Source organism: Dipodomys merriami, unplaced genomic scaffold (assembly GCF_024711535.1).
Source record: "Dipodomys merriami isolate MVZ:Mamm:240054 unplaced genomic scaffold, mDipMer1.0.p SCAF_10, whole genome shotgun sequence".
NCBI classification, from domain to species: Eukaryota; Metazoa; Chordata; class Mammalia; order Rodentia; family Heteromyidae; genus Dipodomys; species Dipodomys merriami.
Genome location: NW_027202271.1, coordinates 31,163,312 through 31,186,075, shown reverse-complemented (window position 1 = coordinate 31,186,075; position 22,764 = coordinate 31,163,312). Strand labels below are relative to the sequence as shown.

The window sequence follows — 22,764 nt, the reverse complement described above, 5'->3', positions numbered from 1 at the left end:
TCTAAAACTGATTTCAGTAGTTCTGTTACTATTTCTGAATTTCTCTTTACTCTTCTAGGCTATAATTCAACTGAATATAAATTAAGGCTATGAATGGGGTTGGAAGGGATGGGGAGAATGATATAAAGGGTGACATTATCAAGATTCATTGTGCTCATAAACTGACTTGATGAATTGAAACCTCTTTGTACAACTACTTAGAGATAAGAAGAAGAAGAAGAAATTCACCTAAACCATTATAGTTAAACTATCATGTAAATGTGAAATTTATGCAAAGTTTTTTTCCCTTCTAAAGGGCAAAATATTCTCATTTAGAAAGATATTGCCCCAAAATAAAGTTAGCTAAAGCTAGCTAACTTTAAAAGTAGCAATTAGTGGCTCCCACCTATAATCCTAGCTACTCAGGGAGCTATTTCTAATACTATGTTTCTAATACTACAGCACTGTGAAACAAACAAGATCAAGTGGTAAAAGGGATACTATAGAGAAAAGAAAGGGAGGCAGACAGGTAGGACCATTTCAAAATAGTGCCTTGTCAATAGATTCACACTTACAACGTCAGATAGCTAAATGTCTATAACTAGTTGTATAGCTCATCATTTGAAAGAGAACCAAAATCACTGGCATGAAATAACGAGTTTCTAAGAGATAGCATTTATAATTAATTATGAAAACGAGAGTGTAGTTTACTGTGACCAAAGCCAACTGACATGAAGACTATTTGTGGCATGAAGATGTTTTCACATTACGAGCACAAATCAGTATGTACATTATAGTTTTCCAGTTTCCCCATTGCCATTTCACCGAGTCTTTAGGGGAAAAAAAGTAAAACCTGAAAAGACAGGAAGAGAGCTCTGGGCATTTTCAGTAACATGGCAAGGAACGGGCTTTCAGGAAGTTTGGTGATCCCTCTCGTTACAAATATTGTCTATAATAATAGGTATGTACTATCTGTTCTAGAGATTCTTCAAGGCCAACCATAATATGAGCAAATAGTTCCAGGAAACAATGGGAACTTGAAAATAGATTTCCTAGAGCTTCTTGGGTTTCTTTTCTAAATCAAGTATTTGATTCCAATAGCAGTGAAATCTGGAAAGATTTCCAAAATGCCCCTCAGAAATAAATACATTTAACAGCGTTTTAAAAGTGGAAATGACTCATTCCACCTTTGATTTAATCAGAATAGCAATTTCAGTTTACTGTAACTTCTCCATGCCACCAACAGGCACCATCTGCTCTTAGCTCTGAAAGTCCAAACCACACTTAGAAAGGCCCAACGTAGGATCTTTTATTTATTCACAAAGAACATGAAGTCCTTAGAGGGATGAAATCAATAAAGTAGAGGGAAGTAAAGTCAGAGACAATTGCAAATGGTGGCTTAAGTTGTTAAAATTACTATCCTCAATCACCTACATTCAGTAGAGTTCAGAGCTGTAGACAATTTTTATTTTTGCAAAAATTGGCTCATGAAATAGGAGATAAAGAGGTGAGAATCTTCTTTAAGGTGTTTTTGTTTTATTAAAACAACTCAAGCTGTAAATTGTAGTCTACCAAGGTTCTTGCAACATTATGTCATTTGATTTTTGAAGCATTCAGAATGACCAAATGGCTCTTTCATTGTCTTCCAAGACCTGGATGATCAACCAGCAAATGGCAAAGCCAGGATAGGAAATCCTGGAGCCTGCATATGCCCTCTTCTTTCCATAATGCAACTCACCATAAATTCAGATCTATTTTTCTTTGTTTTGTAAGTATCTCATTCATTCTCTTTGCGCTAGCACACCATCCCCAGCAGAAAGATGGGTCTATAGGCACTTGGTCAGCAGAAAGATTGTTCTACACACACTTGGCCATCTTGCAGAGTCATAAAAAAGTAAATAACAAGTAACAAACAAGACCCAAATACCAAAACATGTGCAAAGAGAGTAAATATTCTAGATTTAAGAGGGAGAGAAGGAGATCATTTACTGTGATGGCTTTTACTCTTCTTAAATATTTGTTCCAAATGCTCATCCAGAGTTACATGTTTTCCTTTTTTTTTTTTCAGAGTTTACTTAAGTTTTTTTTTCCTTTTTTTTAAACATTAACTTCATAAATATCTCTAGGGCTTTATGGATTCTCATCAGATTTTGAACTATGGAACCTCGGTTAAGCTTTAGTGATAGATGAGGGGTGAATCATGGCCGTCTACACAGTTTATAACATAGTTGAGGGAAGCAAACTAGGGAAGTAATACACTGGGTATTAAAGCCAGGGGGAAGCATAGTAACTTGGCTTCATTAATAGTGATTTTTTTTTCCCTTGGGTCTGGTTGTGGGCCTGAACTCTGGGCCTGGGCACTGTCCCTTAGCTCTTCAGCTCAAGGCTAGTGCTCTACCACTTGAGCCACAGCACCTCTTCTGGATTTTTCTGTTCATGTGGTGCTGGGGAATCGAACCCAGCGCCTCATGCATGCAAGGCAAGTGCTCTACCACTGAGCCACCTTCTCAGCCCATTAATAGTGATTTTTAAAGATGTATTTATTGGTTTTTTAAAATTAATATTCTAACCAATAGTATCAGTTGCAGTCTCTTATTTAATGTGCTAAGAGATAAATCATAATGATGAGCTGAGTAAGTTGAATGAAAGATTTCACATTTTCAAAGAGTGCCTTGTCATTTCACATACTGCACGTGCATGAATTTGCACTTGCGTGCACACACACACACACACACACACACACACACACACACACACCTACCCTAGACATCTATCTTTGGCTGTGTGCATGATCATTTGTAGTTCAAATAAATATTAGAGAAAGTATGCTGCTTAAGTATATATTTTTATAAGTAGAAATATTAACAAAGGTTTAAAGCAAGGTGTGGAAATTGTATACCTCAAGATTCTCATTGGCAACATATGATGTTAGTGGGTTCATAGTCTGAATATCTGATTTCTTCCCCATAGCTACACTATCTTTTTTGGCCTTCTTTCTTACTTTGTCTTTTTCATTACTTCACATAGATATAGGCACGAAAGCATAGATATATGCCTGCCATTACCCAACCCAATTTACTCAGCATTTAAAGCAGTCTGACTGTACCAAGTCCTGTACTAGGTACTTCAGGAAAAGAGGAAATAACAGGTGAATCATGTGCAACTCCATACTTTCTGCTTCTCTTACTTGCTAGGGAGGCCTCTGAAAGTAATTGTGAATCTTAACTGTGACTTGGACTTATTCCAGGTTTCACTCTTCGGAGTAGCTGGGATTATAGATGTGAGCCTGAGGTGCTGGATCAGGGTGTGTGTGTGTGTGTGTGTGTGTGTGTGTGTGTGTGTGTGTGTGTGTGTGTGTGTGTGTGTGTGTGTGTGTGTGTGTCCGTGTGTGTGTGTGTGTGTGTGTGTGTGTGTGTGTGTGTGTGTTGTGGGGTTTGAACCCAGGGCCTGGGTTCTGCCCCCAAGATCTTCTGCTCAAGGCTAGTGCTCTACCATTTTAAGCCACAGCCCCACTTCTGGTTTTTTGGTGGTTTATTGAAGATAAGAATCTCATGGACTTTCCTGCACAGGCTGGCTTTGAATATCCTCAGATCTCAGTCTCCTGAGTAGAGGATTACAAGTGTGAGCCACCAGTGCGCAGCTAGGAGTGCATTTTTTTTTTTTTTTGGTCGGTCGTGGGGCTTGAACTCTGGGCCTGGGCGCTGTCCCTCAGCTCTTCAGCTCAAGGCGAGCACTCTACCACTTGAGCTACAGTGCCACTTCCGGTTTTCTGATGGTTTATTGCAGATAGGAGTCTCACGGTCTCTCCTGCCCGGGCTGGCTTTGAACCGAGATCCTCAGATCTCAGGCTCCTGAGTAGCTAGGATTACAGGCGTGAGCCACCAGTGCCTGACTGGGAGTGTATTTTTAATAACAATTCTGCATCCAAAATTTAGCTTTGGAAACAAACAAACTAAATAGAGTTTATAATTTTTCAAAGCTTGGGATGAATTCTTTCCCCTTTGCCATTAAATGAATGATGCATCTTCAAAACATCACTGACATACAACACAGAATTGTATTTGGGAAAGCAATCTTGAATTTTAAATTTGGCAAGTTAGCCAACTCAGCTGAAGCAATTCCAAACCAGGCAGAAACAGAATACTTTTTAAATGGTCCCTCTCTAATTCTGAAATTCTGTGGTTCTAAAGTGCAGATATTTGATGGATTTCTAGAGACATAAAGGATGATAATAAATAGTGTTTTCATCCAATAGTTCTTCCTCCTCATTCTCTTGCCTGCATCTTTTAAAAATTTTTTTAGTACTAGGATTTGAACTCAGGGCTTTGTGTTTGCTATGCAAGTATTCTGCTACGTGAGACAACTAGACTTTTTGCTCTGATCATTTTCTACATAGAACCTTGTTTTTTTTTTTTTTGTCTAAGTTGGCTTTGGCTTTGAACTGTCTATTTATTGACACTGTAGTAGCTGGGATGACAGGTGTGTATAACCATATCTAGCCTTTTTTGTGTGATGGTACAGTCTCATGAGTTTTGTTGCCCAGGCTGGTCTGAAACTTCGATCATCCCAATCTTAATCCCTCTTAATTTGTACCTTTTTCTTTTTTAGTATTTTTTTTAAGACCTTTTGACAGACTGGCTTTAAAGCAAAGCATAAGAATACTTGCTTCATAAAGAAAAACAAGTAATTTTGAATGAGTTGGGTCACAGAGAAAGAAATTCTATTAAACCACATCCTTGTGGAAGTGAAGTACTTATTGATATAGTCTGTGGTCTAATTCAGTTTTGTGTTGGGGGAGAGGGCAGTATTTTGCCATGGAATATTAGAAGGAGATTAAAGTGGAAAGGATAGGAGATGTATCCCTTTGAACTATAGGGTAAATAAGGACATTTTTACATACTTACTGTATAGAGGAAGGAATTAAGAAAATATTCTGAAGTTTGATATTGTCTTAGAATAACCATAAAAATATTAACTAATGCAAATAGTGCAACCAAGCTCATTTCACATAGCTTACCTTCTCATTAGTTTACTTATCAAAAATTTATTATTTCTTATATATCAGCCATGATTAAGACTGACCTAGACTCAGTGTTATGAAGGTTAAGTCCTAGCCATGGAATGACCCGAGAGAAAAGAGAAGACAGAAAAAGAGAACCTAGAGTGAATATTCATTCCTTAAGTGATAAAAGCCCAGAATATGTTGATTTAGTGTTCAAAGATCCCTCCCTACACAACTGAAAACAAATTTGTCATTTTCAAACATTTCAGTAGTAAAAATACTAACGTTCATTTATTTTGTGCTAGTACTGGGCTTGAACTCAGGGCCTTGTGTTTTCACTTGGCTTTTTTGCTGATTGCTAAGTGCTCTACCACTTGAGCCATGACTCTAGTTCTGGCCTTTTGCTGGTTAATTGGAGATAAGAATCTCTCAGATTTGTATACTCTGGCTGGCTTTGAACTGTGACCTTCAGATCTCAGCCTCCTGAGTAGCTGGAACTATATAGATCTGTGCAACCAGTGCCTGGCAGTAAAAACATCATTAAAAATGTAATGTCTACAAAAAGAAATACACTATTCAGTTACTCAGGAGTTGGAGACAGGAAAAACCACAGTCCATGGCCAGCTCTTGCAAAAGTTATGATATTCTATCTCAAAAACAAACCAGGCATGGTGCTAAACATTTCCAATTCCAGCTAGTCAGAAGGCTGAGATAGGAGGATTGTAGTCTGAAGCTGAATGGGTAATACTTGAGCCTTTACCTGAAAAATAAAATTGAAAAAAGCATAAAAGGAACATGAGAGTGTAATTCAAGTGGATGAGCACTTGTTTAGCAAGTGGAAAACCCTGAGTTTCAATTACTAGTATGGAAAGACACAGAGACAGAGAGACAGAGAGACAGAGACAGAGTGAGAGAGACAAATATTTGACAATATTATTCTGTTGAAGAACTGCTCAATCTTGTTATAATGGAATGTTCCATTTGCCATGATAGTTTCTGTGGTGCATCCGCAAGTTAAATGCTCCTCAGATTGGAGCCTGTCTTTCAGATTTACAAAGTAACTATTTTCAAAAGAGGTCATTGCCTAAACAATTCCTTTAATCAACAGTTGGAGGATTTACTCAACTGTTGGTGCCAAATGACCTTCCCAAAGACTGCAGTGGTACAATTGTACATCACTTTCTTCACTCTACAAGGTTAAGAGGATCAAATGAATTCTTCAGTACAGAGTTTGTGTTTAAACAGTTATTTTTCATCTTCTTGAAAGTGATTCCCAGACTTAATCAAGCTTCCTCTGCATATCATTAACCAATCTGAACTTCTTCCTTTTTCATTTTTATTTTTTTAATAGAAAATTTAGGAAAGCCCATTTATAGATTCTCATGTCTTTCTGTTAAAAGTTGGGAAGGAAACTCAACTTACAAGCAGAGAGATAGTAAATTTAATAAGAAGTTTCGGTGCTATGTGAACTCGATTTCTCTGAAGTCACAAGTTGAGCCAAACATCAGGTTTTGGTTTTGATTATAGTTTTACTTGCTATTTTAATAAACATGAACTAGTATTCAAACATTTAATATCCTGCTGCTAAACTATTTCCAAAGTGTGCTCCAGTTTTTTAAAAATAGCCTTTGTTTTAAAATTTTAATTTGTTTGGCTCAATCTCACCTTAGACAGTTGTAGTCTCATGATAAACTCTTTTATAAGTTCATTTCCAGAATCATAAGCAATCCCTCCACCCCACCCCAGCCCCCCTCCTCCTGGGGCCTTTTCCAACTAAGTGTTTCCTCATGTGCCAAAGTTGCTGGTGCTGACAGCTTTCCTGTCTTGTTTTATCTCGTTCCCACAGCATGTATGGGAGACAAACAGAAGAATGTGTCCAGCGTTGACCGGACACATCAAAACTTCAGGGATGGATACTCACAACTCCTCAAGGAAGCGGAGGCTGTGCAGGGGATTCAGGAGCAGCTGAGTGATGTTGTTCATACTGAGGTCTCTGGAGGGGAAGACAGAGAGCATGTGAGGAGGGGCGTATGCCACCACAAGGAGATACAGCTGTTCAATTCACACATTTCCAAGTCACACAGCAAAGTGCATTCATTCCTCTGCTTGATATATGAATCACGATTCCCATCACCCCTTCCTCCCCTGCCAACCCCATGCACCCTCTACTGAAGTAGAGACCCTAAGAGGAACTCTCATGGCAGTCAGCATGATTTAAACCATTCACAGGCATGGCTGTAATTCTTCAGGTTTAGGATGATGTGTAGGGGACAGCAAAGGAAGCAGACATAACTCAACTTTGTGTCTTGCCTTCCATTGTGTGACAGAGACACGTCTACACCGTGCAACTCAAGAAGTCTAGTTTCTCTGGGATTTTTTTAAGCACCTTGTAAAACAAATGTTTTGATTCAAAGAGACTTAAAACAAAACAACACAAAACCAGACAAAAAACCTATTCCCTCCCTCTAACATGCTCCTTTTGCAGGTTCTCAGATTGCATTAAATAAGTGAAATGAACCATAAAACGAGGGTGTAAGGTGATCTGCCTTCGAAGCACCCTTCCTGCTGGGCCTACACAGTAGTTCCTGGCACAGGAAACAACAAGCCACTTTGGGCAGAACTCAATCAATTTTTGTTTTAAGTGAAACTCCGTGTAATTTGATTTTATTCTGTTTTGATTTCTCTATTTCTTTACTGTCTCTCACAGATCCGAACAGCATCCCTAGTGTTGGCTGCTTGTATCTCAGAAGGCAAAAGAATGAAAACTGAGCAGATATCCACCAAGACCAACTCTGGCTTCACTCAGTCAGCTATAGGTTCAGGTTCTTGGAAGAAATGACTTGTTGCTCCAACCTAAAGATTCAGAACTGAATTTCAGACTGCGGTGCGGGGGGGGGGGGGTTGTTTGTTTGTTTTTGTCTTGCTTGTGCTGGTACTGGAGCTTAAACTCAGGGCCTGGGCACTGTCCTTTAGTTTTTTGTGCTAAAGGCTTGAGCTCTACTATTTGCGCTATTTGCGGCACCCTTCTGCTTCTGGCTCTTTGGTGGTTAATTGTTGGTAAAAGTCTCATTGACTTTTCCGGTGTGGGCTGGCTTTGAATTGCAACTCTTAGATCTCAGCCTCCTGAGTAGCTAGGATTATTAGGCATGGGCCATGGGCACCTGGAGAGTTTTATTTATTTATTTTTCTGGTTTTTTTTTTTTTGGTAAAGTTTACTCTTCCATCACTTTTATTCACTTACGTATTATTCATTCAAACAGCACGTATTTATTGAATGAACAAGAGCTTCTCTTCAAGCTGAATTTCTCCTGTTGTTGAAGTGGACACACCAACTGTTTTTATCCAGTTGATCTCTGTGCTAATAATTTGGTTTCTTTACCAAACAACTTTATCTGTGATGCTAAGAACTGAAGGACCGCTCACTCTGTAAGATGTTACCGGCATGTTCAGCATGTTCAGTGTTAGAGAGTATGGCTCACAGCCTCTGACGAAGTGCTGCCCAGCACCTACAGCTCTTCAGAACCGGGCTCCATGTGTCTATTTCCATCTTGATCTCATGCCATTTTCCTCGAGGGAACATGTCTTCTGGCTCTATGGATCTTCTTGCTAATTCCCTTTGTCTTTGTGCGTGTAATTCTCTTTCTCTAGAACACATTATCCTTTCCATTCTCAAATGGAAACTTCACCATGACCTGCTCCACACTACGGAAGGTCTGGTTCAACAAGACCCTTGTGTGTGTGACTTAAACTCCTATCTTTCCGTCGTAGCTGCTCTCTATTTCAGCGGCCAGACTTTGATACTTGCACTATCAAAGCCTCATTCCCGCCTCATAGTTTTGCTCAGTGTTGCACTGGTCACCGAGATCACTGTCTCCCCAACACTCTGGACTTCTGAGATCTCATCTTCCATTTCAGTCCTTTGGCAAAATTCCAGCTTTGGAAAAACACCATAAATTGTTCTCTCTATGACTGTGTGAGGCCAGGATACTGGGTGCTACTAGGAAAGGAAAAAAAAATCACAAATCTACAGATTAGTGACTATAAATTCATGGCCTTTGTAGTTTTCCTAACACTATTGCACAATCCTATTATTTGTAATTGCTCAATTTACTCCTATGGGAACTGTTGCCAACCTTTACTAGTTGCCCTGAACCCCTTAATTAACAACCACTTCCATCGTGCCCAGGGGACCCTCCCACCTTACTTCATGGAAATCACTTCAAAGCACTGAAGATGAAATCAGCCAACATTTGAATTCTCCTTTGTTTCTTGCTTACTCTACCCAAACGTGCCTCCTCACTCAGCCTTTCCCAGGGGTCCTGTACCCTTTCGTTTGCTACAGCTCATTATTCCATGCTATGAATTAAATGTTTGTGTTTCTCTCAAATTCAGATTTTTAAATTCCTAATCCCCAAAGGGTAGTGTTTGGAGATGTGGAATTTGGGATGTAATTAGAGTAGGAAGGTGCAACACTCAGTGATGGCATAGTATCCTTGTAAGAACAGACAAAGAAGTCAGGAAAGGTGGAACATACTTGTAATCTTTTAAAAGATTTGTCTTTTGAAAGACAAACAAGCCAGGTGCCGGTGGCTCATACCTATAATCCTAGGTACTCAGGAGGCTGAGTTCTGAGGATCGAGGCTCAAAGCTAGCCACAGCAGGAAAGTCTGTGAGACTTTTATCTCCAGTTAACCACCAAAAAAACCAGAAGTGGCACTGTAGCTCCAAGTGATAGAATGCTAGCCTTGAGCGAAAAAGCTCAGGGATAGTGCCCAGGTCCTGAGTTCAAGACCCATCACCCACCAAAAAAAAAAAAAGACAAAAATCTCACAAACAAATATGTAACCTCCAAAGTTCCACATTAAAACAAATATAGAACAACTAAGACATGGGAGATCTCTGTTGCTTGCATGTGACAATACAATAAGATGACCACCTGAAAACTGAGGAAACAGATTCATTAGATTTGGACCTTGATCTTGGACTCTGAAGCCTCTAGATCTGAGAGAAACAAATATTTCTTGTTGAAGCCACCTAATCTATGCTAAATTGTTATGGCAATTGGAATTAAGGTATTCCATAAAAGTGATTGTTTCTTCAAATTCATCTTCGTTTCTTTCATCTACCTAACCTATCTCTTTTCTCCTTACTACTTGGTTATGCTGGTCCTCATTATCTCCAAACCAATAATCTGAAATGACACTCCCCCAAAAACTGTGTGGCTTACCGATACCAGTCTTGTCTCTCTAGCCTAACTCCCTCCCAATGACAGCTAGAGAGATATTAAAAAAGATGACAACACAGAATTAGCCAAATCACCACTCTACTTAAAACCTAGTGGCTAGCTGGGCGCTGGTGGCTCACGCCTGTAATCCTAGCTACTCAAGACACTGAGATCTGAGGATCGTGGTTCAAAGCTAGCAGGGGCAGGAAAGACCGAGGTGACTCTTATCTCCAATAAACCAGCAAAAAACCAGAAGTGGCAATGTAGCTCAAGTGGTAGAGTGCTCGCCTTGAGCTGAAGAGCTGAGGGATAGTGTCCAGGCCCAGAGTTCAAGCCCCAGGACCGACAAAAACAAACAAACAAACAAACAAAAAACAAAGAAAAACTAATGGCTCTCCAGCCTTCTGAATGAGGCCTATATTTCTTACATTGCATAACATTGCATACAAGCTCTATCATGGGGCATACTACCTCTTTACCAACCTGATTCATATTCACCTTTCAAGATTCAAGCCAGCTGTCATCTCACGCTAGATGCCCTTTCCAAACCCTAATGTTAGTGTAGATGATTTGCTCACCCTTTTTTCGTATCACCCACACACTTAATACCATCACATAGAAATAGTGTGGGCATGTGTATGTGTATCTGTCTCCCATGACATATTTTCATTCCTCATGGTTAGTGGCCACTTTTTCCCATCAGAGAAGTTCAATTCTTAGTGGAGTCTTGCAATACAGAATTTACTCATATCGAAGTGAGCCCTCTTCTGTGCAGAGATGATCTTGCCCAAGTCATTAAAAAAATCATGCTTCTGGGAAAACTAGAAAAGTCCCCAAATAAATTCATAGGGAGAAAAATCTCTTTGTGTCCACCTTCCACAATGATTCCTTGTGCACAATGAGGTTCCACTTTCTATTGATCCTATTGTTTTTCCTTAGAGATTCCTTAAAGATTCTCATTGATTGAAAGGTTCTTTCCAGTCCCCAGGCCTAAGCACAAAGATGTATTGCTGCATTTCTCTTCTTCATGCTCTTTTATCCTCCTCTGTTCCTTCTCTTCCTTTTCTTCCTCTCTTTTGTGACATTACTTTTAAAAATAATTTTTATGGATGTGTTTTGAGAAGGATGACTGTAATAAGTACCTTAGCCAACCATCTGATAATCCACAGGAATCAGTGAACAAGAGGCCCTTTCTCATGGTGTTACTATTAAACAAATTAAGAAACATTAAATGCTGGGACTCTATATTCTGCTTTAGCCAAAGATGAATATTGTCCCCTTTTGTAGCTCAGAGCAATTCCCATCTCTTCTGTGTACTATGATTTTGAATTTGTCTGGAGAGATTCAGTAGCATCGCTCTCTGTCAGATGCCTTTGTTAACTGAATCCAGGCTGGAATGATTCCAGCACTTTTTAATTGATCACTTTTCAAATAGGCTTCTAGAGAAAAGCTTTCTTGTGATTTACAAAAGAAAAGTGTAAACTTGAGCAGCGTTTTATGATATATGAGTAACAGTAAAGAAATTTCTGTATATTTTCTTATGTTATTGTTTCAAACTCCAAAACAATATAGCCTTTAAAATATACAAATGCTATGTCCAGCCTGAGGCCTTTTCAGTATGAACATGATGCTTAAACTAGAACAACTGTAAGCTTCTTTCAGAGTCCTTCTTGTTCCCTTCCATTCACTACTTCCCACCAACAGCAACCAGGTTCGTGACTGAAGATTTTATATTAGATTTCCTTGTTTTCGTTGTGTGTGTGTGTGTGTGTGTGTGTGTGTGTGTGTGTGTGTGTGTGTGTGTGTTCTCAGTAATGGGGTTTGATCTCAGGGCTTTATTGCTTGCTAGACAGGTCCACCAGACTTGTTTTTGATCCTTCTATAAATGGAATTGTGTGTGTGTGTGTGTGGTAGGTATGGGAGTTCTTTTCTCATTATATATATAATGTGTCACACATTTATTCATGTGTCACACATAGCAATAGTTTATTCATTCTCAGTGCAACACATCATTCCATTTTGTGATGAGGACTCAATATATCTGTCTGCTCAACCGTTGAAGGACAGTTCAGTTGTTTTTAGTTTGTGCTACTGTAAATAGTACTGTTAAGATCATCCTTAAGTGTATCTTCTATAACACGTCGGTGTGCATTTTAGTCGAGCATGTTTAAAGGGAAGGAATTGCTAGGTCTCGTTGTATGCATATGCTCAATTTTGATAGACATTGCCAAATAGTTTTCTAAAGTGGTTATATTAGCTGGGTCATACCTGTAAACCTAATTACTCAAGAGGCTGAGCTCTGAGGATCTTGGTTTGAAGCCAGTCTGGATAGAAAAGTTCATGAAACGTCTATCTCTAAGGAACAACCAAAATGCCAGAGTGGCAGTATGGTTTAAGTGCTAGAGTACCAACATTGAAGGAAAAAGCAAATTAAGTGTACAGGACCCTGAATTTATTCTCTAGTATTGGAAAGAAAGAAAGAAAGAAATTACATTGATTTGTACTCTCACCAGGTAGATTAAGAAAAACAAATATTTCACATCTATTGTTCGCATTTATTGTCAACAAAATTAGTATCATTTATCTTTAACAATTTTTAATCATTTAGGCAGGTCTACAATGGCATGCCATTGTGGCTTTAAACTGTATTTTCCTAAATTGGATTAGAAAACTAGAAGGAATAGTTAAGGTTGTGATATATGGGGTAGGAGGAACAATGACAAAAAAGGTGACACTGATCAAGATACATTGTATTCATAAATTGCCATCTTGAATAATGTATATGTATACTGCATGTATAATGTATATGTATAATGATTTGAAGATAATAAAAATAAATAAATGGCATTTCTCTCATGAGTTTGGATATGTCTCCTGCCTTTCAAGTTACCTTTTTTTTTTTTTTTTTTGCAAAGGGGTCAACAGACTACTTAAATCTTATTTGATGACCTTCAATTTAGAGATAAAACATGCTTGCTGTAAGTTGAACTATAAATGGATACTAATTCTTTCCTCCTCTAATATTCCTCCTGGGTTTCAAACTCTCTGAAGAGTTAGGTAACCTAGCCAAAAGCACATGTCCTAGAGCTAGTCTGCATTAGCATGTGGTTTTGCTACTGCTGAGCTGAGTAAAATGGCAAGTTAATAAAGTTCTGCCATCTATAATCAACTGTGAAATGGAGATAATGACAGTATCTACTCATAAAAAATGCTGTGAGAGAGAATTGAGGTACTTCATGTAAAATTTTCTTAAATTTGACCCAGCTCATTATAAGTATTATCTATTTTGGTCTTAGTATAATGGAACCTGTGAATGCTTTTACAAATTGCATCGCTTGTATATACTAATGTCTCACAACAAAGTGTCTGCTGCTGGACAAGATCCCAGCTGTTGGTCAAATTCTAATTCACTCGATTAGGTTTATCTTTCTCTAAACTTTTCTGTACCTATATTACAGTAAAAATGGACTTTATTCTCTTAGTGAATACTGAATTGAAGTTGATTCAAGAAGTATGTTTCTGTAAATTTTTCTCACAAGGGAAAGGATTCAGAGACTTCCTGTGTCTGGGACTTGCTGGAATTATCCAGACTAAAAATTGAAGCCTGAGTGTGGTACATCTGCACTAGATACTGCAGGTCAAGTGGCTGGCTTAAGGCCGTCACCTTCCAGTAATCAACCAGCTTAAATCCATTCATTCCTCATTGATTTCCAGTTTATCTACTTCCTACTTTAATTTCTGTCCCCCTCCATAGAATTCCCCACACAGCAGCAGAATTTCTTCCCAAGACAGACCTAGGTAATTCCCTGGCACTACTTAAAATCCTCCAGTGGATGCTCATTTGCTCTTAGATGACAACCAAATGCCTGCCTAACTTTCCATCTTTATCCTGAGTCTCTGTCCCTTTACTCTCTCCACTTTGCTTATGCCAACCACCCTGTAGCTCCTACACCCTACCTTTTCCTACATGCTATCTCTTTTCACAGATATTTTCTATGCATTTACCTTTGTCCACAACACTCATGTGTACCCATCCTGCCTTCCAATAGTTGGTCCTTCTTTATTCTGAAATACCACTTTTACCCATAAGCTCTCCTGACCGCTAGTGTAAAAACAGTCCTTTTTCATTGTTCTGTGTTCTGTTTCTTGCCTCTCTCTGCCTTTAAACCCTTTTTCCATTTGAATAGTTGTGACCAAGTCTTTACTTCCTGTCTTCCCTTCTTAAATGTCATGAGGGTGTGGGTGTTCTAAATCACCAGCTTTTAGCATAGCATCTGGCACAAGGCTGACACTCAATAAATACTCTGGTTGAGTGAGTGACTGGTTGCATGAATGTTGCATTCTCTAGCAGTATTCCTTTCCTTTCTCATTTCTGGGAAGGTGATTTTGAATAACCGTTTTTGTGTCACCAGGAGGATAATGTGGCAAAAACATTAGAGAAAACTGTATTGGCATTGTGTTTCTTTAACTAGTTGTTTAAAACATACCTTTACACTTGCCACCATGCCCATCTGTTTAATCAAAATATATGAATGGGCAGGTGACAGAAAAATGGAGCACAATAAGGCTCACTGTCTAATTTTAAAATTAGTTTCCTACTAAGTATAGATTTAGAAATATAATTACATTTTAAATCAAGTAGGACACAAATTCTGTTTATTGTTTTCTTATTGAATTGTTTGTGATTGCATTGATACATAAGCTTCTTCTTAAATGGATAGTTTTCCCCATAAAATGGAAGATATTTTACTGTTCATACCTCAGTCATATGGAAATGTAAATGTAATATTTATAAAGAATATTTTGAATGTCTGTGAGGTGCCCGTAATATGCTTACTGAGCTTCTTTCTGCAGTGCTTTCAAGGACTATAAACTAAAAACAAAGTAGTAAATAAAAGAATGTAATTTGTTAAGAGAATAAAATGCTGCAAGATGAATTCTGAATTGTATTTACCTACCCCAAAGCGTAATTTAAACATTCTTTTCCTTTAAACTAAAAGAATCCCATGAATATTGTCTTGCATTAGATATTCGAGAGGGAAAAAAGACTCTTTCTCCCTATCATAATTGTACTTTGAAATTAGTCTATGGGAATAATTTCCTAGCTTAATATTTGTCATTATCTCAACCAGGGACTGGATGATTAGTTCTGGAGTCACTACTATTCAAGTTCAGAACACTGTTTTTGCCTTTCAATTTAACCAAGATCCAGTAGAGGGAGCAGAATCAAAAATTAGAGAAGATTTCTCAAAACTCAAATACACAGTAAAAAAGACCAAAATAATAATTTGAGAAACATGTAAGACTTCATAATAACTACTAATAACAAGGCCTATTTACTCTTTTTCTGAAGTATTGCTGTTATAAAGGCATTTGTCTGGCTTTCCTTAACATCTGCTATAGAGCATTGGTCTTTTTTCATCCTTGTGAGGGTATTGAGAACTAGCAAGAGAGCGATACATTTTTGAAAACCAGATTGTTGGACCAATTGTTATTGGTTCAATCAGTTACAAAGTTTAAGAAAATGTAAACAAAAATGAGTTCAACATTTAACTAAACCAAGTTTAAGTACATATATAATCAGAAATTCAAAAGGCCAATATAAGTTAAATGTATACATGTATAAATGTAGAATTACTTATTTACTGAATAAAGATAGAAGAGTAGCTGGTTGATGTTGGCCCATGCCTGTAACCCTAGATTTTCAGAAGGCTGAGATATTAGGATTGCCAGCCCTGGGCAGAAAAGTCCCTGTGAGATTCTTATCTCTAATTAACCACTTAAAAACTGGAAGTGGTGCTGTGGTTCAAAGTGGTAGAGCACTAGACTTGAACAAAAGAGCTCAGGGACAGTGCCTACATCCCGAGTTCAAGCCCCACCATGGACAAAAAAAAAAAAAAAAAGAGGCTGAGATCTAAGGACTGGAGTTCAAAGCCAGCCGGGGCAGGGCCTTGATCCTCTATTTCCAATTAACCACCAAAAGGTTGGAAATGGAGTGTGACTCAAGTGATAGAGTCCTAGCCCTGAGTAAAATAGCTTAGGGACAGTGTCGGGGATCCGGGTTCCCAGGACCTACAACACACACAAAAAGAGAAGAGTAAAATAAAGGGAAAACCTCAAAAAAGAGAAAACACATGTTTGCATCTTTATGATCAATCCAGTTAAAGGAACTGAGTCATAAGTGTATATTTGACAAGTGCATGTTGATGATTAAGCTAAAGGGCTGCAAACAGAAAGAACTGAGGAAACGAGCTTACAAACCTTACGACAGATTACACAGTAAGAAGTAGAAAGCTGTACCATGCATGGAAATTTACTATGGCCTGTCACATTGTCAGTGCCACCTGTTCCAGAGCTGGGGCACACGGGCAGCCTTATGGCTATGTGGAGCAGTCCTAGCTATTATGTCCCATTTAATAGAAAAATCTCTGAGAGAGGGAAGATGGTAAAATAGAAGATACCCAGCATGTTCCTAAGCCTCTTTGAAAGGGAAACAAACATCAGCTGAACAATTATAGGAAGAAGTGGTAGAGTGGAAAGGAAAGGAAGGAGTGGAAAAGCAACAGTAAACAGAAGATAGAGATCAATTGAAAACAAGAAATAGTGAACTTCAGATGTACAAAAGAAACAGTGCAAAATGATAGGGTGTAGAGAGAATCCCCCATAGTGGCCCTGCAAGCAAAAAAGAAAAAGGCCTTGGAAGGTCCTACAGGTGCATAAGCTGTTGCTCTGCAAAAACTAACGTTAAGATGGTAGACCTGTGTACCATACAGCAAGCAGATGTGAGAAAAGCCCCCATTCCTAGATCCTTCCTAGCTTGCTCACTGGTGTCATGGAAGGGGATCATTATAGGAGAAGTTTTAAAGTCAAACCTCTTAGCTAGAGAAAGTAGAAGACCTTGATTTTTTTATCTCCAAACTCTGGGATGGGGTGGAATCTACCCTCTTTTTCTTGGCAAAGAAGAAATATTGACTCATTTTTTTAACTGTCTCTATACTTACTTTGTGTGTGTGTGTGGTTTTTTTTTTTGTTGGTCATGGGGCTTGAACTCTGGGCCTGGGTGCTGTCCCTCAGCTCTTTAGGTCAAGGCTAGGGCTCTAGCACTTGAGCCACAGCACCACTTCTGGCTTTTTCTGCTTATGTGGTGCTGAGGAATGGAACCCAGGGTGTCATGTATGCAAGTCGAGCGCTCTACCACTGAGCACTCAGTTTCTTATGCCTCTACCTTGCATATTTTTCTTTTCCCATATTCCTCTTTGTATTAATCATTAATATCTGTAGCTTTAATTGCTTTGTTTTCTAATCTTTAGAAAAGAAAGGCTAAATTCCTGCCACTTGAAGCACACCTCCACTTCGAGCTTTGTGCTGGTTAATGGAGCTCAGACTTGTCTCCCTGGGCTGGTATTGAACCTTGATCCTAAGATCTCAGTTTCTGAGTAGCTAGGATTACAGGCCTGAGTCACCAGTGTTTGACTTATTGGGGATATAGTTGACGTTTCTCTTTTTTAAAATTACATTTAAATACTTTGTTTATTTTTGAATAGTTGGTTTTGTTGTTAATGACGTCTTTCTTTCCTCTGTGTGGTAATGATGATCATATCTCAAGAAAAGGTTGCCTCCTAACAAAGTTCCCCATAAATACCTGAAGAAGATATTCATCTCAAAGGATGCACAAATCACAGTGTAGAACTTAAGAAATATAAAAAAGCAAGACAATGTGACTGGTCCAAAAGATCACAGAAACTCAATAATTGAATCCAAAGATATTGAAATGGTTGAAATATTGGAGCAAGAATTCAAAAGCCTAGTTTTAAACAATGATGAGTGACCTCAAAGAGAACTCAGATAACAGAGACATTAAAGTAAGGAAGTCAATTCAAGACCAGGATAGAAAGTTAACAATATGTATTAGAAATTCATCAAAGAAATAGAGATCTTGAAACAAGAAAAATATGTTATAAATGAAAAATGCAATAAACCAAGTAAAAGCATAGTGAAAAGCTCTACCAAATATTTCAGATAAAACTGAGTTGTACAATACAAGCTGCTATGTTGATAAAAGAACTTTACAATTTAGGTGGGGGTGGGGGGTCGGAGGGAGGGAATGTAGTTGAGGAGGTGGGAGGAAGTGATGGTAGGGGAGAAAACAAACGAGGAGGCAACAATGCTTGATAAGAAACGTACTCATTACCTTGCTCATGTAACTGTAACCTCTCTGTACAGAATTTTCACAATAAAAAACTTATTAAAAATAAAAACAAAACAGAAGAACGATGGGGCTGGGAAGGTGGCTCAGTAGTAGAGTGCTTGCCTTGCATGCATGAAGCCCTGGGTTCTGTTCCTTAGCACCACAAATACAGAAAAAGCCGGAAGCTCAAGTGGTAGAGCACTAGCCTTGAGCTGAAGAGCTGAGGGACAGCGCCCAGGCCCAGAGTTCAGTCCCATGACCAATAAAAACAAAACAAATCAAAACAAAAAAACAAAAACAAAAACAAAAACAGAAGAAAGAATATTATGGAGACAAGGTTGAGAGACGGGCATCCAGACAGAAATAAAGAAGAAGGAAGAAAAAGGCAATTACTTTCAAGAGCTATGAGACATGATGCAAAAGTAAGAATTCAGGGGCCAGAAAGAGGAGCTGAAACACAAACCAACTACTTAGGAAAACTATCCTATAAGATTATAGCAGCAAAATTTCCATAGATTTGGAATGAGTACATTTCTAAATAATGATGTGATAGTTAACTATGGGTGCTTAGAACACCAAATAAACTGGACCAGAAAAGAACCTTTATGTCTAATATTATAGTTAAGATGCCAAGACTACAGGAGAAAGAAAGAATCTTTCAAGCTCTAAGGAAGGAACACCAATTTGATTACAGAGGCAAACTCATTTGAATTGCATCTGATCTCTTACCAGAAACCCTAAGAGCCAGAAATGCCCAAAATAATACATTGCTAACTCTCTACTGCTTGGACCATGCATCCAGCACTTTTTGCTCTAGTTATTTTAAAAATGAGGGGTTCCCTTTTTACACAGACTTGCCTAAATCTCCCCTAATTTTATGATTCTACCATATCTGGGACAAAAGGCATTCACCAACACACACAGATTTTTTTTTTTGTGTGTGAAATAGGATGTCATGAACTTTCTCCTTTGAGTTGGCCTGTAACTTTGATCCTCTCAATCTCAACCTCTCATGAAGTTAGGATTACAGGCATGAACCACTGTGACTGGCTGAAGAAGATACTTCTGAATGAACAGTGTGTTACTAAAGATATCAGGATTCCTAGAATCAAATGAAAAATGAAAATAAAACTTACCAGAACTTTTGTGATAAAGCAAAGGTAATTGTAAGAAGGAAGCTTATAGCTTTGAGGGTGTGTGTTAAAAATGAGAGAGATCTCAAATAAATAAACTAATGATAGACCTCAAGATCTAAGAAAACAAGAACAGGCTGAACTCTACGTAGTAGACAAAAACAAACAATGAAGATTATAGCAGAAATTAATGAAACAGAGCCTAAGAAACAATAAAACAAAGAATCAGAATAAAATAAATAAGACTGATAAACTAAAAAAAAAGACTGATAAACTTTAGCCAGACTAAACATAGGAAAAAAAAGACAGAAGTTAATAAAATTAGAGGTAAGAAATTTAGAGAATCACTAAGAAATATTTTGAAAATTTATATTTGAATTGGAAAAGCTAGAGGAAATGGATGCATTTCTAGATACATATGGCCTACCAAAATCAGGCAGAATATTGCTGATATAAAAACTTAAAAAATTTATAATGAATGATGAAACTGAAGCAATAAGTCTCCCAACAACAATGAACCTAGGACTGGATGAATTCACTGATAGGTTTAATTTGGTCATCCATCAAAGAAGACTGTTACCAATGCTTATGCTCAAACTTTTCCAAAAATAGAAGGGGAAAGAATGCTACCAGACTTATTCTATAATGCCAGTATGACTCTGATACCAAAACCAAATAAACAAAAAGTAAAACTATAAATCCATTTCCTTGATGAATATAGATGCAACTCATTCCACTCCCAATTCTCAAAGGCATCTTCAGACTGTAAACCTCTGGCCTTTTATCAAGATTATTGCTTGTTCTGGGAATGTTGGGGGGTGAGAAGAAAGTTGTTTGGTCGAGTGAGCTGAGGGATGCATTTAACTGCTTACTAAGACATTCAATGGAAAAAACAAAGACTTTCAATAGATCTTCCTAACTTAAACAATGCTCTGGACTTCCCAAAGGTCCCCTTTCTAAGGTTTATGGAAGGAACTGATTTGCTTATTGAATCACTTCTTGTCATTTTCTCTGGTAAGTCATTTCTCAAATGTTAACATATCTATTCTAATTTTCTTTCTTATTTTTTTGGGGGGGGGAGTTATGCTTTTAAACATTTTCTTGCCTCTTAAGGTATACAGGTATTTTAATTGTTGTATTTTTTTTTTCTGATACATTAGCAAGGATCACATGCCAGCTATTTAACATCTGCTTGTTTTAGGTATAATGTTTTATTTTCCCAATTTCCACCAGCTTGATTAAAAATAGCTCCTACTCACACTTAGGAACTTTAGTTTCTAATATATTCCTTTTCAAAATCAATCTGGAAGTTTGGTCTTGGCTGGTAGGACTAATAGGCATGTTATGATCCACTTCTTTTGACCACAGTATGGGGTCTGCTGTGTACCCTTTCTTCTGTACTGACATGGCTTGGTGATGTGCCAAGATACTATCAGTGACCCACCAGTCAGCTGTCTGAGATGCTTAATTCAGGCATTTCTTCCTTGAGATTGACCATGGCTTACCTCCATGGCCAATGCTTCTGTCCTGACTTTATCTTTTCAATTAACCACAACTCCCTATGGGAATTTGGCTACTGACCTGATTAATAATTATTAGAGGGGCTCTGGATCCTTCACAGAATTTTCATCAGTTAAGATTGACTTTAACAGTAGCCACAATTTGGGTAAAAATTAAGAAATTTACCCAAAATGATTTCACTTATGCTGTAATGACTCTGAAAAACATGTCTTTATGTGTCTATGAAACTATCAGCACATTTCTATTGTCAAAAGAAGGTGAGCGTGGCTAGTGTTAGCTGGTGAGTTTGGGTGACTTCGCTGCACATCTACTGATTGGGTTAGATTTATAGAGTCCTAATTCCTTCATTAACATATAAATCCCATTTGACCTTCTGCTCAAAGAGGATAACTTCCTAAACAGGAATGCTGAGTATCAATCTTCAACACATTGGTCATTTCTCTGCCTTATTAGAATCTCCATGCTAAACAACATCCAAGGATGAGATGAGAGCTATAAAGTAAATGTCTATTTTCTTCTAATATTTTCCTGAACTTTGAGAGATTGTATAAGGGGTTATATCTTAACATTCCCATGTAATTGTCAAGTGCTTCTTGATCCAGCCATCATTCTTCTCCATCCTGTCTGTTAGACTTTTTTTTTTCTAGCTAAGAAAAAAATGGTGTAATTTTCTTAGTCCTATGAGGTGTACCTTCCCATAAAACCTATCTTCCCACAAAAATCTCATTCAAATCTTAGCTAGTTAAGAATTAATCTCTTCCACCAAACTTATAAAAATTGCTGTTTTACTTGTGTAAAATAATTAATAAGTTAAACAATTGATTACAAATTTTGTGCTCAGTGGCACTGACAATTTCCTCTGAGTCTTGATGAGATGTGTCAGTTCAGACAAAGGGAGGGGAAAAAGAGAAGAACATTGCTGGTAGGAGAACAGCATGCACAAGAACACTGAGGCATAAGAGAACAGGCTGTTGACCAGAAACTACAAATAAGCTGGCCACGTTGAATGGAAATGCTTATGCTGCAACATGACCCATTATGAAGCCCCCACACAGCAAGGCCCAGAATCAGATCAAGCTGGCCTTCTGTGTCATAGTGAGTAGCTCAGCTTGTCCTTCAGGCTCTGAGAGTCATCCTCAGATATTAAGCAGGGAAATGACGTCATCTTTAGATTTAGTAAATATCTTGAGTGGTGCTTCATTGTCCTTGTTTTAAAATCAAGACTAAAAGAGCAGTGATGTTTTGATTTTGGAAACTGTGTCATGTATTATAGTTATTATTCTTTCTTGATGGTGAACATTGTATTTCTTGGGTCATTTTTGGTGCATACTTCATAGTAACTTTGAATAAGACATACTAACAGACTTAAGTAAGAGCAATTTTCACGTGTTCTTTCTTTGTGTGCTTAAGCAATCTTTCCAGATAAATTTTTAGGAGACTTGTATCTCTGCTAGCCTCAGACTGTAAGAAACTTCTTGAATCCTACTTGCAATTCCAATTAGTCATAGATCAAAACATTTATGCGGACAGATTAAAGCAGAAGTCCTCATGCTTTATTTCCTAATATCATCTGTCTCTGCTTTGAAAGGCATACCAACGGAATCTTCTGCATCTATACACCCCAAAAGCAACTTAATCTCCTCTGGCCAACATGAAAGCTTCAAAGTAACTCTACGCTATGATGTAGTTTTCCTCCTTTTCCAAGCTCAAGCATTAT

General features: G+C 38.0%; 1 protein-coding gene across 2 annotated transcripts in view; it reads right to left on the bottom strand.

Annotated features, from left to right (window-relative positions):
• The window catches only part of Lgr5 (leucine rich repeat containing G protein-coupled receptor 5), a 122,303-nt gene that overhangs the window by 62,279 nt on the left and 37,260 nt on the right, over positions 1–22,764 (bottom strand). For both annotated transcript variants that reach the window (XM_069988675.1, XM_069988676.1), the window contains exon 2: positions 6,903–6,974. In XM_069988675.1, the coding sequence (XP_069844776.1) occupies positions 6,903–6,974 (72 nt within the window). The remainder of the gene's footprint in view (positions 1–6,902; positions 6,975–22,764) is intronic.